Source organism: Neofelis nebulosa, chromosome 10, assembly GCF_028018385.1.
Source record: "Neofelis nebulosa isolate mNeoNeb1 chromosome 10, mNeoNeb1.pri, whole genome shotgun sequence".
NCBI classification, from domain to species: domain Eukaryota; kingdom Metazoa; phylum Chordata; class Mammalia; order Carnivora; family Felidae; genus Neofelis; species Neofelis nebulosa.
This window is the reverse complement of record NC_080791.1, coordinates 39818538-39833298: the sequence shown is the minus strand read 5'-3', so window position 1 is coordinate 39833298 and position 14761 is coordinate 39818538. Positions and strand designations below refer to the sequence as shown.

The window sequence follows — 14761 nt, the reverse complement described above, 5'->3', positions numbered from 1 at the left end:
TTGACCCTGGCATAGAACACGTTTGAACTACGTGGGCCCAATTATGTGTGGATTTTTCCATAAACATATTAGAAGATTTTTTTGGTGATGATGATGATTTGAAAAAACTCACATACGAACCGTGTAGCCTAAAAGTACAGAAAAAATTAAAAAGTTAGGTATTTAAGAATATAGTATCTAGGGGCACCTGGGTGGGTCAGTCAGTTAAGCGTCCAACTATTGATTTCTGTTCAAGTCATGATCTCACGGTTTGTGGGATCAAGCCCCGTGTTGGGCTCTGTGCCGACAGCACAAAGCCTGTTTGGGATTCTTTCTCTCTGCCCCTCCCCAGCTCATGGTCTCTCACTTTCTCAAAATGAATAAACTTAAAAAAAAAAAAAAAAAAAAAAAAAGAATACAGTATGTAATATCTATAATATACAAAATATGTGTTAGCTGACGGTATTATTGGTAAGACACCTGGCCATCAGTAGGCTATTAGTAGTTAAGTTTTGGGGGAGTCAGGGCACCTGGGTGGCTCTGTCAGTTCAGCATCTGATTTAGGCTCAGGTCATAATCTCACGGTTTGTGGGTTTGAGCCCCACATCAGGCTCTGTGCTGACAGCTCAGAGCCTATAACCTGCTTTGGATTCTGCGAGTCCTTCTCTCTGCCACTCCCCTGCTTATACTGTGTGTGTGTGTGTGTGTGTGTGTGTGTGTGTGTGTGTGTGTGTGTCTCAAAAATAAATAAACATAAAATTTTTTTTAAAGTTTTGGGGGAGTCAGAAGTTATAAGTGGGGGTTTGGCTTCTAACTGTGGTGGTGTTCAAGGGTCAGCTGTCTATTTTAGGTCCAGTAATTGATGAACCAAAATTAACCGGCTCGCTATGGTTAAAATATTTAGCATATTTCTAATTTTTCTTGTTATTTTTTGTGCTGTAGAGAGCATCCTTTTAGCAGTCTTTGCCCACATCTTTATTTCCTTAGGGACAACTCTTGAATTCCTGAATCAAAGAATATGAACATGTTAACAGCTTTTGACTCTATTGCGTCACGTGTTTATTTCACATTCCCACCAGAGATTTGGCTTCTTTGTTACTCTTCAAGAATTTAGGGGGTTTTTAGGTAGACAAAAAGGTTATTTTAAATACATTTCCAGAAGTTACAAAAGTCAAGCACAACAGTGTCTGAAGTTACAGACTAACAAATGAATCGTGATGACATAACTCCTCTTTGATTTGTTTTTTTCCTTAGAGCTTTATCTTCTATGTATTTTTTTTTAATGTGATTGGATTTGTATGGAAATATTTTGCTACCAAGCTTCTGAACCAAGTGACTTATAGCTCATGTCTAGATTTTGGATTTTATCCTAAGTACAACAGGAAACCTTCTGGAAATAGTTTCTTCACTTGACCTCTTGACACCACCTTCTCTTGGTCTTCTTACCTTACTGGCTCCTCCTTCATAATTTCCTTTGCTGCTCTTCTCATCTCTACAACCATGAGTCCTTGCCCCGAGCTTGTTTCTCAAATCTTTCACACTCCCTAAATGCCAGTGTCATGACTTTATGTTACCATCGTCGAAGTGTGTGTTTCTAGCCTTGACCTCTCCTTGGAACCCCACTCATTTACTTAAATATCTTATTTGACATCTTCCTGGGTAATCGCCATAAACTTTTCCAAAACTGAACTCTTAATATCCCCTCTAATAACCACCTGCTTTTCCTACACTGGTCCACATTTCAGTAAGTGGCAATAAAGTTTTCTTGCTGAAGCCAAAAAGCCTGTCCTTCTGGTTCCCTTTTTTATATCGTACAACCAAATCGTCACAGATCCTTTTAGCCTCACTCTCAAAACCTGTCCACAGTGCCACCACTTCTCACCACCAACTGCCCTAGTTTAAGCTAAATTTCTTGTCCAGTGCAGATTCTTGAAGTAGCCTGCTAACCGTCTTCTGTCTTCAGATTTTGTACCTTCCTGCTGTGGTGTAATCCCAGAGTCATCCTGTTAAAACACAAATCACCTCATGTCATTACTCTCGGGGAGGCCCTCCAACAACTACCCAATTCGTGCAGTTAAAACCAACGTGCCTGTAGTGGCATCAAAGCCTTGCATAATCTGCTCGCGCACGCACCTCTCTCCCACCACCTCTCTCACCCTACTTCCTCTTGACTTCCTTTCCAGCCACACCTCCCTCCTGAACCACTCACCATACGCACTGTCTTCCTGGCTGTTCCGTGCACACAGCAGACATGACTCACGTGGTCTTTGCAGATTGCTGGTCTTCTTGGCTGGGATGCTCCTGGATATTTCTGTGCCTTACTCTTCCTTCAGATACTTGCTGAGACCTGGCTTTCTCAGAAAGGCCTTCTCTGTTCACTCTATACAAAATGGCAAGTTACTCCTCTCCCGCATTCCCCTTACCCTTCACTCCCTATCCCCTCTACCCTGCTTTCTCTCCATAGCTGTTACCAGCATCTCCTAGACCATAAATTTACTTTCTTGGCTTATTTGCTTCTTGCCTTGACACTCTGTCCACCCTGCACGTCCTCCAATCCTGGTATAACCTCCATTGAGGGTAGGAACTTGGTTTTGTTCATTGCTGTATCCCCAAGGCTTAGACAAGTGCCTTGTACATAAAAAAATGCTGTTAGTATTTGTTGAAATAATTGAGTAGCTTAAAGCAAGAGAGGTAAGTTTGGAAAGTCAGATGTATATATGATATTTAAAGCCATGGGAACTCTTTCAGGGGAAAGAATTTGGTGAGAAGAGGACCTAGGAGACCATTTGAGGGACTCCAGCATTTAGCAGATAACTAAAGAAGGGCAGACAGCAAAGCAGTAAAAAGGACTGGCCAACAAAGTACGAGAGAATATGATTTCGGAATTCAGTAAAAGGGGGATTCATCTTCAGTCAGAACCAAGTTAATTTTTTGAAAGGCCCTGTATGAGTGGGCTTTCTCCAGCTTCATCTTGCTTCTTTCTCCCCCTTGTCTGACTACACCTTATATTCATTCTTAGACATCCCCACATTCTCTACCCAGCTGATTCCTCCTTACCTCTCAGATGTCTGCCTAAATGTCATTTCCTAAGACAAATCTCATCTGAGCCCCTAGCCCAATTCAGATTCGCTTATGGTACTCTATTATATAATCCTTTATTTCTCTTACATAGCACCTACCAGTTTCTAGTTTTATAATTTTTTCTGAAGATGAAAGGTGAATATGTAATGTTTCTGTCTGCCCACTTGCCTGTAAAGCCTCCTGTCCACCTTTTTAAAATGTGCCACTGTGTCCCCAGCATGCAGCACATAAGTAGGCGCTGAATAAATGAGCGAGTGAGTGAATGAATGAGTGCTTGATGCGGCGTTCCTGGCTCCCCTGATATGATCAGAAAAACTGATTTAACTTCCTTCTCTGATTTCATAAATAACCAAAATCCTGATATCTAAGAATGTCAAGGAGGGTACTTGGGTGGCTCAGTCAGTTAAGCGTCTGACTCTGGGTTTCAGCTCAGGTCCTGATCTCACAGTCTGTGGGGTCGAACCCCTCTTTGGGCTCTGTGCTGGTGGCATAGAGCCTGCTGGAGATTCCTTTTCTCCTCCTCTCTTTGCCTCTTCCCCATTTGCACTCTCTCTCAAAATAAACTTTAAATAAAAATAAAAATGGACTTTCCTTAAGCTTCTCTTTTTTAAACTTTGGTACCTTGCTTATTCTACTCTTTTATGCTTTTCTCTTGTGTTTGGAACTATCAGGACACCTTTTTAACCAATTCTTCATTTTTTCCTTTTGGTTCACAATTTTCGTCTCCCATCAGTCTTCTTTTATTAGGCTCAAGTTTAATGGATAAAATATGTGGTCATCTGGAACATGACTGGATCTTAACTAAATAAGACATATAGATGAGCCAAAATTGAATTGTTAATCTGAATGCAAGTTGTTTTTTTGTTTTGTTTTGTTTTTTTGTTTTTTTGTTTTACTTTGTTCAGATTTAAGCTTGACAGTGATAATACATTCATAATAATGTATCCTTACAGTTGCTGAAAGTGATACTTTAACAGTTGACTCTGGACCACTTAGTAGCGAAGAGAAACCACTTTCATTGGATACAGACTATGAAAAGGAACAAGGTATTTTTATCACATTCTCAGATTAAGCTTGCTTAACATTCTTTGTCTAATACAATTACATATGTGACAAATGAATAAAGAGAATAATACTGGTGTCAAAATTCTAAATTATTGAAACTAATTTTTGTTTTGGGGATTCTCCTAGAAATAAATGAGACTCAGCCCATCACAACTGTAGCTCAGAGTTCGGTTCTACTTCATCCTCAAGAAGAAGCAGCCAGAATTAGAAAGGCAGCAAGGCAGAAACAGGTAATCTGAACTTTTTATTTGTAGAGGTTCTTTCTTTGGCTAGGTACCATAATTTTGTTTGATCAATGAAATTTGTCTTACTATCTGGCTACTTTTGATACTGTTTCTTCTACCTTGTTAGAAAGGACTTCATCTCTACTTATAAACTATTCATTTAACCCTTACTACATTGTTTTGTATTTAATACTTTTGTATGTATCTTATTTTCCCTGTAAAACTTACCATTTTTCTTTAAAGACAGAGACTGTCTTTTTTAAAAATTCAATTCATTTTACATCGTTTCTGGTTCAATGCCTTATACATAATAGTAAGTGCTCAATAAGTGTTCGTTGAATAAATGAGTCCCTGTCATAATATTAGATACTCAGCTAGGCTTTATAAATCTCAAAAGTTTTTCTGAAATACTCTTTTTCAGAAGAAAAATTGTAAATTCAACCTCCTTGACTATAATTTTGGTCCCATCAGCTTTAATAAAAGATTTTTTTTTTTTTAACACAAATTACCTTGAAGGTGGTTAATTGTTACTAAGCCAGTTTATACTCATAGTTTTTTATATAAATACAGTTGGGGAGTGAGAATGCTATGAGCCAGTATTTCTTCTCAGATAAGTGTTTTCTAATCAATATTCTAAAGCAATAGTGTCCAATAGAGCTTTCTCTGCTGTGGAAACGTTCCATATCTGTGTCCAGTATGGTACCTGCTACATGGGCTGTTGAGTGCTTGGCATGTGACTGTCGCCACTGCGGAACTGATTTTTAAGTTTTATTTAATTTTAATTCATTTACATTTTAATAGTCACATGTAGCCAGTGTACTTCTAGAGGTACTACTGAAATATAAACGGTCCAAATTCAGTGGCTCCTATGAGTGAGGGAAAGAAAGGAAGGTGAAGACAAGAACTCGGCCGTAGCCACTACTGCCTGATCAGGAATAGGTAAAATACCAGATTGAGACATTTTTTATTTTCAAAACCAGATCATTCTTCATTATCTCTAGTGGAAGTGTTCCTCTTGATAAAACTTCACATTCATTCCTTGCTCTACTTGTTCAGTAAGTATTTATCTGTTATGTGTGTTCTAGGGCCTGTACGAGATGCCCTCTTTAGCAGGCAACCAGTCACACTAGTCCCGTCCTCAAGAAGCTCCAGGTTCCTCTGGCATGTTCTAATTACTTGGATCTGTGTGTGTGTGTGTGTGTTGGTGTGTTGGTGTAATTATTAGAGTTTATGTGTTACCCCTCTGCCATTGTCTTCATCTGTTTCACACCTGACAGAAAAGACACAGAATGTTGCTCATGTTTTATTTGGCCTCTAGTTAACTGCACCCCTTCATGGGTGGGCCTAAGAAATCAAATTATTTGTGAGGCCTTAGTATTTAATTTCTCTAGTCATTTTTCTTACTGAGAACACTGGAAAATTAAAGGTGCGAGCCCAGAATTTGGTCGAGCATCATAACAGATAAAACAGTGGCAATAAGAGATAAAACATTACCACTTTCTTCTCGACAGCTGGTACTCTTGGTGATGAGATCGGTTTCCTTTCAATGTAATGCAGGTAAACTTTTGTTGAGTTTGTCGTTAATAGATCAGTAGTATTTTTGTTACTTAGATCATGGAAATCGAAGAGCAGAAGCAAAAGCAGTTGGAATTACTTGAACAAATTGAACAACAGAAGTTACGATTAGAAACTGATTGCTTCAGGGCTCAGCTGGAAGAAGAAAAAAGAAAAAGAACTCAACAGACTGGGGTAAGATGCAGGAAATCTCATCCCTACATAGATTGTTGAGGGATAAGAAAATATGAGCAATCTTAGCATTCGGGAAAGTGAAATGTATTTTTAATCTTATTTGGTAATTTTTTTTCTTTTAGTGCTGTATGTGTGTGTGTGTAGATATAGGTATACTTACACAAACCTGATGGCTTTCACCTTTCAGTTTCTAGAGGGTGCCATCGTATATGACCATGATTTATATGTAACGTGTACATTGAGCTCTTGGGCTTGGCACTAAAGGAGAATGGTGGGTTACTTCAATTCTTCATAATGGAAGTGCCAGTCTTTTGTATGAAAAATAAAGCTATGTGAAAGTTTACAGTCACCGAACTTCAGTTTATGTAAAATACTTTAGTACTTGTTTCTAGATTTCCCTTTCAACTAGTAGCTTTGTCTTTCATTAGGTCAGCACTGCTCCAGCATCACGCGCCGTCAAATCTGATGAAGATAATCACAGGCAGATGATTCGTAACTATCAACATCAGCTTTTACAGCAAAACAGGTATTAGCTAGGGTACGGTTTCTTGTGATAGTGTGTGGCTGCATCTGCAGGATTTATTATTTGGTTTATATGAAGATCTAATCGGGATTCTCTTGGAACTACAACGTAGAGGTTTCTCAGAGGTCAATATGAATGTTGTTCCTTTTTTGTCATAATAGCCAACCCTGAATTGCTGTTGGTTAAATTTAATACTTGGGTTAATTGAACACTTGGGAATATAGGGCATGTTTTCCTCAAGAAAGAACAATGTTTGTTTTTTGTGTTTGTTTTTGTTAGGTTTCACAGACAGTCTGTGGAAATAGCCAGGAAACGATTACTCGAATATCAGACTATGTTAAAAGCAAAGTACCCACCCGTGTTAGCCACTTCGTTGGTATCTGATTCTGTTGTAACAGTACCACCACAGAAATCTGAAAGACCCACTGTTATATCAGAGCATTGGGACCAAGGTCAGAGACCCAAGTTGAGTTCAGATGTTTTAGCCAAGCAGTCTCTGGAGTCAGAGGAACAGCCTAAGCAATTCTCACAGAGTGAAGTACAACAGGGAGACTATAAATTGCCTCATAAAGATTCTCATACACTTCCAAAGCCTTTGTCATATGATAGACCGCTAATATTACACGATCCTAGAGAAATAGCTGAAACGTCTACGGCAACAACTTCTCAAACTTTAGACTCCCAGCAAAGATTCTCAGAGAACGATGAACATATACCCTCTAAGCTAACTGAACATTCTTCATTCCAACCACTGGCAGCTGAGCGTGCTTTTAGTTCTCTGCCTGCTACAGTGGAATCTGGAAAAATCCAGGAACCCTTTCCAACCATAAGCAAAAGTACAGTTCCTGTAAGTCCTTCTGTAATCAGCCAAATACAGGATAAGTCTTTGCCATCCTCAGAGAATATCACAGCCCAGCAGGGTAATTTGAAGGCTCTCCAAGAACAGTTAGACCGACAGAAGGAAATTCTTCGGTCAAGACAGGAAGCTCAAGAACAATTGCTTTTGCACAAACGAAAAGAATTGGAAGGACAAACTGGCCTCTCGATATCCCTTCCATTAGTACCTCTGGATTCATTTGCTACACTGCCTTCTGCCAGAGCTGACTCAGGGAGAATCCAGGAATCTTTTCCAATCAGAGATGATACTGCAGTTTCCTCAGGCCATCTTGGGGTCCCACGACTTCAGGATAGGCTTTTGAGTTTTTCACAGCCTGTCTTATCACAGCAAGATAATTTTAAATTTCTCCAAGAACAGTTAAATATTCAGAGGGACAGCCAACAGGCTAGGCGAGAAGCCCAGGAAGTATTATGTGTACATAAACAGAGTGAAGTGGATGGAAGAATATGGTCTGAACAGACTGAACCCCCCACTCTCCCATCTCAGGTGGCTCAGCATGCATTGGCTTTGCAACCTTCTGCCGGCACTCATTCTGGAAAAATACAGGAGCAGTATTCATCTGAGAGTGAGAAGGGACTTCTCTCAAGCCAGCCTGAAATCCAGCAATCTCGGGATGGGTCTTTGAGTTTCCTACAGCAGTTCCTACCTTGGCATGATAGTATGAAGCTGCTCCCAGAACAGCCGACGGCACAGAAGGGCGCTCTTCAGGCGATGCCTGAAGCCCAGGCGGAGTTGCTTTTGCAGAGACCAAGGGATTTGGGAGACAGTACGTCTGGGCAGATGAGTTCTTTATTCCCACCAGTGGTTGCTCAGTGTTCAGTTGCTTCACAACCTTCTGCTAAAGCTGAGCCTAGAAGAATTTCTTTATCTGAGAAGGAGAGTACCGTTCCTTCAAGTGACTTGGTACTCCCAGCATTTCAGGACCAGCCTCGTAGTTTGCCACAGTGGGAAAATTTGACAGCACGTCAAGAACAGTTACACGTGCAGAGGGTGATACTTGGTGCTAAACAAGAAACCCAGGAATTTGTACACAAACAAAGTGAATTAGAAACAACGGTTTCTTCTAAACAGACTGGCACCTCTTTATCCCTGTCCCAGGTAGCGGAGTCTGAAAGAGTCCAGGAGTTTATGTCAGTCCAGAGTGATAGTACAGTTCCTGTAAGCCATTCTAAGATCCCGAGAGTTCAGGAAAGACTTCTGAGGTTTCCACAACATATACTACCTCTACAGGATGATTTGGAGGAACACCACAAATGGCTAGGCCCGGGGAAGGAGGCCCTTCATTTTAGCCAGAAAACCCAAGGGAATCTATCTTCTGAACAGACCGACTCCTCATTCCTGCCCCAGTTAGGACAGCCTTCATTTACCTCATTACCTTCTGCTGAATCTGGTACAACCCAGGAAGCCCTTTCAACAGAGAGTGATACTAAAATTCTTTCAAGCCGTTCTCGGATCCCACAGTTGCAGGATAGGCTTTTGAGGATATCACAACTTATCCAGCCTCAACAAGATAATTTGAAGGCTCTTGGAGAAAGGTTAGCTATACAGAGAGAAGCTATCATTCAATCTAGACAGGAAGCTCAGGAAGAATTACTTTTGCATAAACAGAGTGAGTGGAAGGAAAGAATATCTCCTGAACAGGTTGGCGCCTCTTCCTTCCCCCCAGTTGCACAGCATTCATTTGCTTCATTACCCCTTAGTGAATCTCAAAGAGTCCAGGAACCTTGTTCAGCTAAGAGTGATAATTTGGAGATACCAAGATTGCCTGACAGGCTTTTAGATTTATCACAACCTGTTTTAACCCAGCCAGATCACCTGATTGCACTTCAACAAGAACACTTGTCTGCACACGGAAATCCCCTTCCATGCAGCAAGAAAACCCAGAAAGAATTGGTTTTGCCCAGACAGTATAAATTTGAGGAAAAGTTACCTGCTGAGCATTTTATCCAACCTCACCAGGGTGATTTGAAGGCACTTCAGCAGCAGTTAGATATACAGAGGAGATCCATTCGATCTAGACAGGAAGTCCAAGAAGAATTACTTTTGCAAAGACTAAGTAAACTGGAGAAAAAGGTCTCATCTGAGCAGACTGGCTCTTCACCCTTATCCCAGGTAGCACCGCCTGTTGCTGATTGTGAAAGAATCCAAAAGCCTTTTGTACCCAGATGTAACAGTACTGTTCCTGTAAGTCACCCTGAAATCTCCACATCACAGGACAGACCTTCGAGTTTATCACAGCCCGTTCTGCCTCAGCAAGACATTTCGACAGCACAGTTGGACTTACAAAGGGAAGTGGTGCTTTCTAATGAGAAAGTCCAGGAAGAACTTCTATTAAACAAACACACACAGTGGATTGAAAGTGAGTCTTCTGAGCATGCTCTTCCCTCTTTGTTTTCAGCTCACAAAAGAGAGCATTCATTCATTCCGCTGCCTTTTGCTGAAGTTAAATCTAAAAACAGTTGTGGATTGTATTCCTCTAAGAATGAACATGCAGCTCCCTCCAGCAATTCTGTGATCCCCAGATTTCAGGATAGGCTTTTGAGTTTTTCACCACCTGTCTTAACTCGGCAAAATAACCTGGAATTTCAGAAGCAGTTGGATCTACAAAAGCAAGTTCTGCATCGCAGCCAAAAAGCCCAAGAAGAGTTGCTTGTACAGAGACAGACGACACTGCAGCAGCAGATACAGAAACATCAAGAGACTTTGAAGGATTTCTTTAAATACAGTCAGGTATGTAATTAAACTTGAATGCCTAGAAATTAAATAATGGACGTAACCCAACTCAGACAAGCTAAATGTTTTTTAATCTCGGGCCTGAATAAGTTCTTAGTTATTGAGAATAAGTGGTTTGACCTTAACTGCTTTATTTTTCTACCTTAAACAATGTGGAAATTAAAAAGTAAGAATTGATCCACCGTGCATGGTGTTTCGGAGGTTAATAGTTACTGGAATCCCAACTGATTTCGGCCAGTAGTTTGACATAGCCAAGTACAAACACCATTAAAAATGTAGATTTGTCATTTGAAGTTTTATCATAAAGGGTTTTGAGCTTACCAAAAGGTTAAATTGCAGAATAGCAGAATTTCTTTTATGCAGATAGCAAGTCTTGTGCTTTCTGTATAGCACTTTGTGGACAATTGTATATGAATCAAAATTAGTACCATCTTTTTCCTTAAGTGATCATATTACCGCATGATTTTAGGGCTGATGGACAGTTAGAACTGCTGCCTGTTACTGAATTAGAGGGCAGACTCTACCACGGTCACGTAGACATCCATGTTCTCAGTAGGGGAGACAGGAGTATATTCTGAGTGTGAAGGTGTCTATTTTATTTTAAAAGGTTACTTCCTAAATCTATGGTTTAGTCTAAATAGAATTCCTTAAATCCTTTGATGTTCAAGAGAAGCTTGAGTTGAGTTCATGAGTTCATGAGTACTTGAGTTCTAGGGATTTACTGGTCTTTTTAAGGAAAAGTAATGGGGAAAGAAAAGCAGGGGGGAGTACTCAAGTAGAATGTCTTATGAAAGATACAGTGGAAGCTGAGTTTTAAGTCCACCATTGTACTTTTCAATGGAATATCGTTTCTCTATAAGAAGCATTTCTCATCTTTTTTAATGTATAAAGCTGTAATAGTGTGAGTGATGGAATTATTTATTTGCTTGAGGTTCTAATTTAAGAAGGGCAATACACATCTGATGAATTCTTCACATGATCTCTCATCTTGTGTCATCCCCACCCTCAATTGTCCACTTTTTCAGATAAGTCAGCCCACAGTTGGAAATGACGTGCAAAGTCAGAAGCTCAGAGAGTGGCTTCCTCGTCCCCAAGACCTAGCAGGAGACGATCAGGAAAACATTAGGCCTGTTACTAGGAGCAACTCCGATGACCGTCAGCTGCTTTCAGAAAGTAGTGCCAAGCAAAGTGGTAAGATAATTGCATTTTATTGTTAACTGTCTGCTGGCTACTCTTTGCTTTCACCTCCCGCAACCCTCTGGCTGAAGAAAAGTTTGTCGTATGTTAACAGATCTGTACTAGGCCTAACCTTGTCTCTGACTTGATAGGCAAGCATCTGGACAAAGAACTGGGCAGGAGATCCTCCAAGCCGCCTGTAGCAAAAGTTAAATGTGGATTGGATTTGAACCAACACGAACTTAGTGCTATACAAGAGGTAGAATCACCAGCAAGTGGCAGAACTTCTATACTAGGTAAACATACAGTTTGATAAAATAGGATTTTGTTTTTAATTTTTTTAACATTTATTTAATTTTGGGAGAGGGAACTAGCACTAGTGGGGCAGGGGCAGAGAAAGAGAGACAGAGGATCTGAAGCAGGCCCCGTGCTGTGAGTGGAGAGCCCAATGAAGGGCTCGAACCCACGAACCATGAGATCATGACCTGAACCAAGAGTCCAAAGGCTTAATCGACTGAGCCACCCAGGCGCCCCAATAAAATGTGATTTAATAGTTTGCCGGTTTTCTACATTTTTTTCAGGATGCTAAATTTTTGTTTTGAAGATACAGACTGCGAATGCTCATGAAAGAAAAAAATGGGTTTACATAAACAGTATTTAAAATTTGGACTTAAAGAAATGTGGCATTAGGGCACTAATTTCTTCTTGTGTATGGTGAAAACCTATTTATACTGTATTCCCTGTGCTTCCTTTCATATCTGCCTTCTAAACCTGTTTCTTTAGGAGTAACTCTTTTTTTCTCTTCTTTGCTGCTTTCCTACTTCAATACCTTCAGTGCTCTTTTCGTGTATCTTTTGAGGATAATTATTATGCTTAAAATTCTGGCTTTATGAACAGTTATAAGCAGGTATAGTTCTTCTCTCTACTTCTTCCTAGATGCAGTTATCTGGAAAATTCCTCCCTGCGATCTTTAGTAAATAGCCCTGTTTGAGTTTCGTAATGATTTTTAGATTTCAGACTCAAGCAAATAATTGATCGAGTTTATCCAAGCAGATCCTTGTGTCGATCTCTCCGACACGCAGTAAGTAACCCGTCACCACTTCTCAGTTCTTGTTCCGCTCTGGCACCTGCCTGTTTCCCTGCCCACTGCCACTCACTTCATGCAGACTCCTGAGTGGCTGCTACAGCTTCCAGTGTTCCCTGTTTGCAGTCTAGCTTTACTCTCATTTTCCCATGGTATATTCAGAGTAGTCTCCCTCTGCATCTCCGTGTTTGACACTCTTCACCGGGTTTCCCTTCGAGTCGAGGAGTAAGTCTAAATTAAGTCAAAGTCCCTACTGTCACCTGCAGGCCCTTCGTGATCTCGCTCCTTCCTTCAGGGTGGGGTTCACTGCTACTTCCCTGTAAATTTGTCCTGAGCTATCAAGTGTCCCGCCCCCTGCCTTTGGGAGCTTTTATCCTAGCCTTTGTCACACTTCTTTGGGGAATACTTCTAGTCAGAATACGACAGGCACACAGTTTAAAAAGGCAAATAGCGCTAAAAGGTTATAACATGAAACAGCATGTTTTCCTGCCCCTACCCACCCTTCACCCCTTAACTTTACCAGAGACAGCCACTTTTCAAGTCTTTTATGTTTCTTCTTATATTTACCACTATCCTTGGCAATACATTTCAGGAAAAATCCAGCTAAGTTACTATCATGCTAACGTGTTAAGTTTTGTTCACTGTTCAGTTAGTGTGCTATATTTCCTTTTTTGTAAAATTTCTTTTTTTTTTTTTTTTTTGATGTTTATTTTTGAGAGAGAAACACAGTGCGAGTGGGGGAGGGGCAGAGAGAGCCGGAGACACAGAATCCAAAGCAGGCTCCAGGCTCCGAGCTGTCAGCACAAGAGTCTGACGTGGGGCTCAAACTCACAAATGGCGAGATCGTGACCTGAGCTGAAGTTGGATGTTCAACCAATTGAGCCACCCAGGCACCCCCTAAAACTTCTTTTTCTATAGTAAATTGTCATTTTTTATTTGCTTAAAGTTTCTGTTGAATGTCTGTCTTCTTACACTAATACTTCTGTTAAATACCTCTAATGTAAGGGAAGATCACACTATTTTCTCTGTGAAACACCTACTTGGAAGTTGGAGGACAGCTGTTCTGCATTGTTAATAAGGGTGTTAGCGCTTCCAGAAGGGACAAAAACTGCTTCTTGGAAAGGTACCAAACCACAGTTGTACAGAAAAAGATAAGCAGTACGTCTGTAGTTACTAAAATTTCATGGAGGTAGGAGGCAATTAGAGCAAGAAATAATGACTACAAAGACTGATGATAAAAGTAATGTTGAGAAACACTGATCTATATCGATCCTCTAATTTTCTTCTCTATAGTTCATTTCTTTTGGTTTTACTTTCTGGAAGAATTGCCTCAGTGTATTTCTCACTTACGAATTTTTATTTTGACAATCACATTGCACTTTCTAAAAGCTTACTCTTCCTGTCTTTTTCCTTTTTCATAGCATCCTGCTGTTGTGTCACCAATGCAATTAACTACTTTGAATATATATACGGAGAGAGAGTGTTTTGTTTATATTATATATATATATAAAATATTTCTATAGATATCTATATATATAATATATAGATATCTATAGATATATTATATATTATATATATTATATATAGATATATAATATATACATCTATATATATAGATATCTATATATAATATATCTATATATAGAGAGAGAGAGAGTTATATATATATCTATATATATATATAGAGAGAGAGTGTTTTGTTTGTTTGGGTTCCTGTATTTTCTCTGTCCAAATTCTTTTGTTCCTTTTTTGTTGTTTCTGATTTTTTTAGAGGCTTTTCTCTAATATCTTGCATATTTGAGTGGGATGCTCATGGCTAATTAGAAATTCTGGGGGCGCCTGGGTGGCTCAGTTGGTAAGCGTCCGACTTCAGCTCCTGTCATGATCTCACGGTTTGTGGGTTCGAGCCCCACACCAGGCTCTGTGCTGACAGCTTGCTCAGAGCCTGGAGCCTGCTTTGGATTCTGTGTCTCCTTCTCCCTCTGCTCTTTCTCTGCTGGGACTTTGTCTCTTTGTCTCGAAAATAAATGTTAAAAAAAAAAAAAAAAAAAAAAGAAATTGTGCAGTTGGCGGCCCTGTTTCCTGCTGGACTTCATTAGAAAAGGTGGTTTCTCATCAGGCACCCTCAATTTAGTATCTGTGGTTCTTTCCTTGAGGCAGTATAGAGTTTAGTTTCTTCAAGGAAAGATCTGCCAAGCTTGATACAAGTCTGGCTGTTGCTGTTATGGAGCCAGACCTGGGGGAATCTG

General features: G+C 40.1%; 1 protein-coding gene across 11 annotated transcripts in view; it reads left to right on the top strand.

Moving 5' to 3' along the window:
• The window catches only part of CEP295 (centrosomal protein 295), a 56223-nt gene that overhangs the window by 27951 nt on the left and 13511 nt on the right, over positions 1-14761 (top strand). For 10 of the 11 annotated variants that reach the window (XR_009249628.1, XM_058687457.1, XM_058687459.1 and 7 more), the window contains 7 exons: positions 4014-4106; positions 4252-4355; positions 5961-6098; positions 6527-6624; positions 6901-10249; positions 11278-11443; positions 11581-11724. Coding sequence is in view for 10 of the 11 variants with exons in the window: in XM_058687457.1 (XP_058543440.1) it covers positions 4014-4106; positions 4252-4355; positions 5961-6098; positions 6527-6624; positions 6901-10249; positions 11278-11443; positions 11581-11724 (4092 nt within the window). In the remaining variant the exon portion in view is untranslated. Of the gene's footprint in view, positions 1-4013; positions 4107-4251; positions 4356-5944; positions 6099-6526; positions 6625-6900; positions 10250-11277; positions 11444-11580; positions 11725-14761 lie in introns of those variants that run through there. The other variant, XM_058687465.1, reaches the window with a different exon arrangement.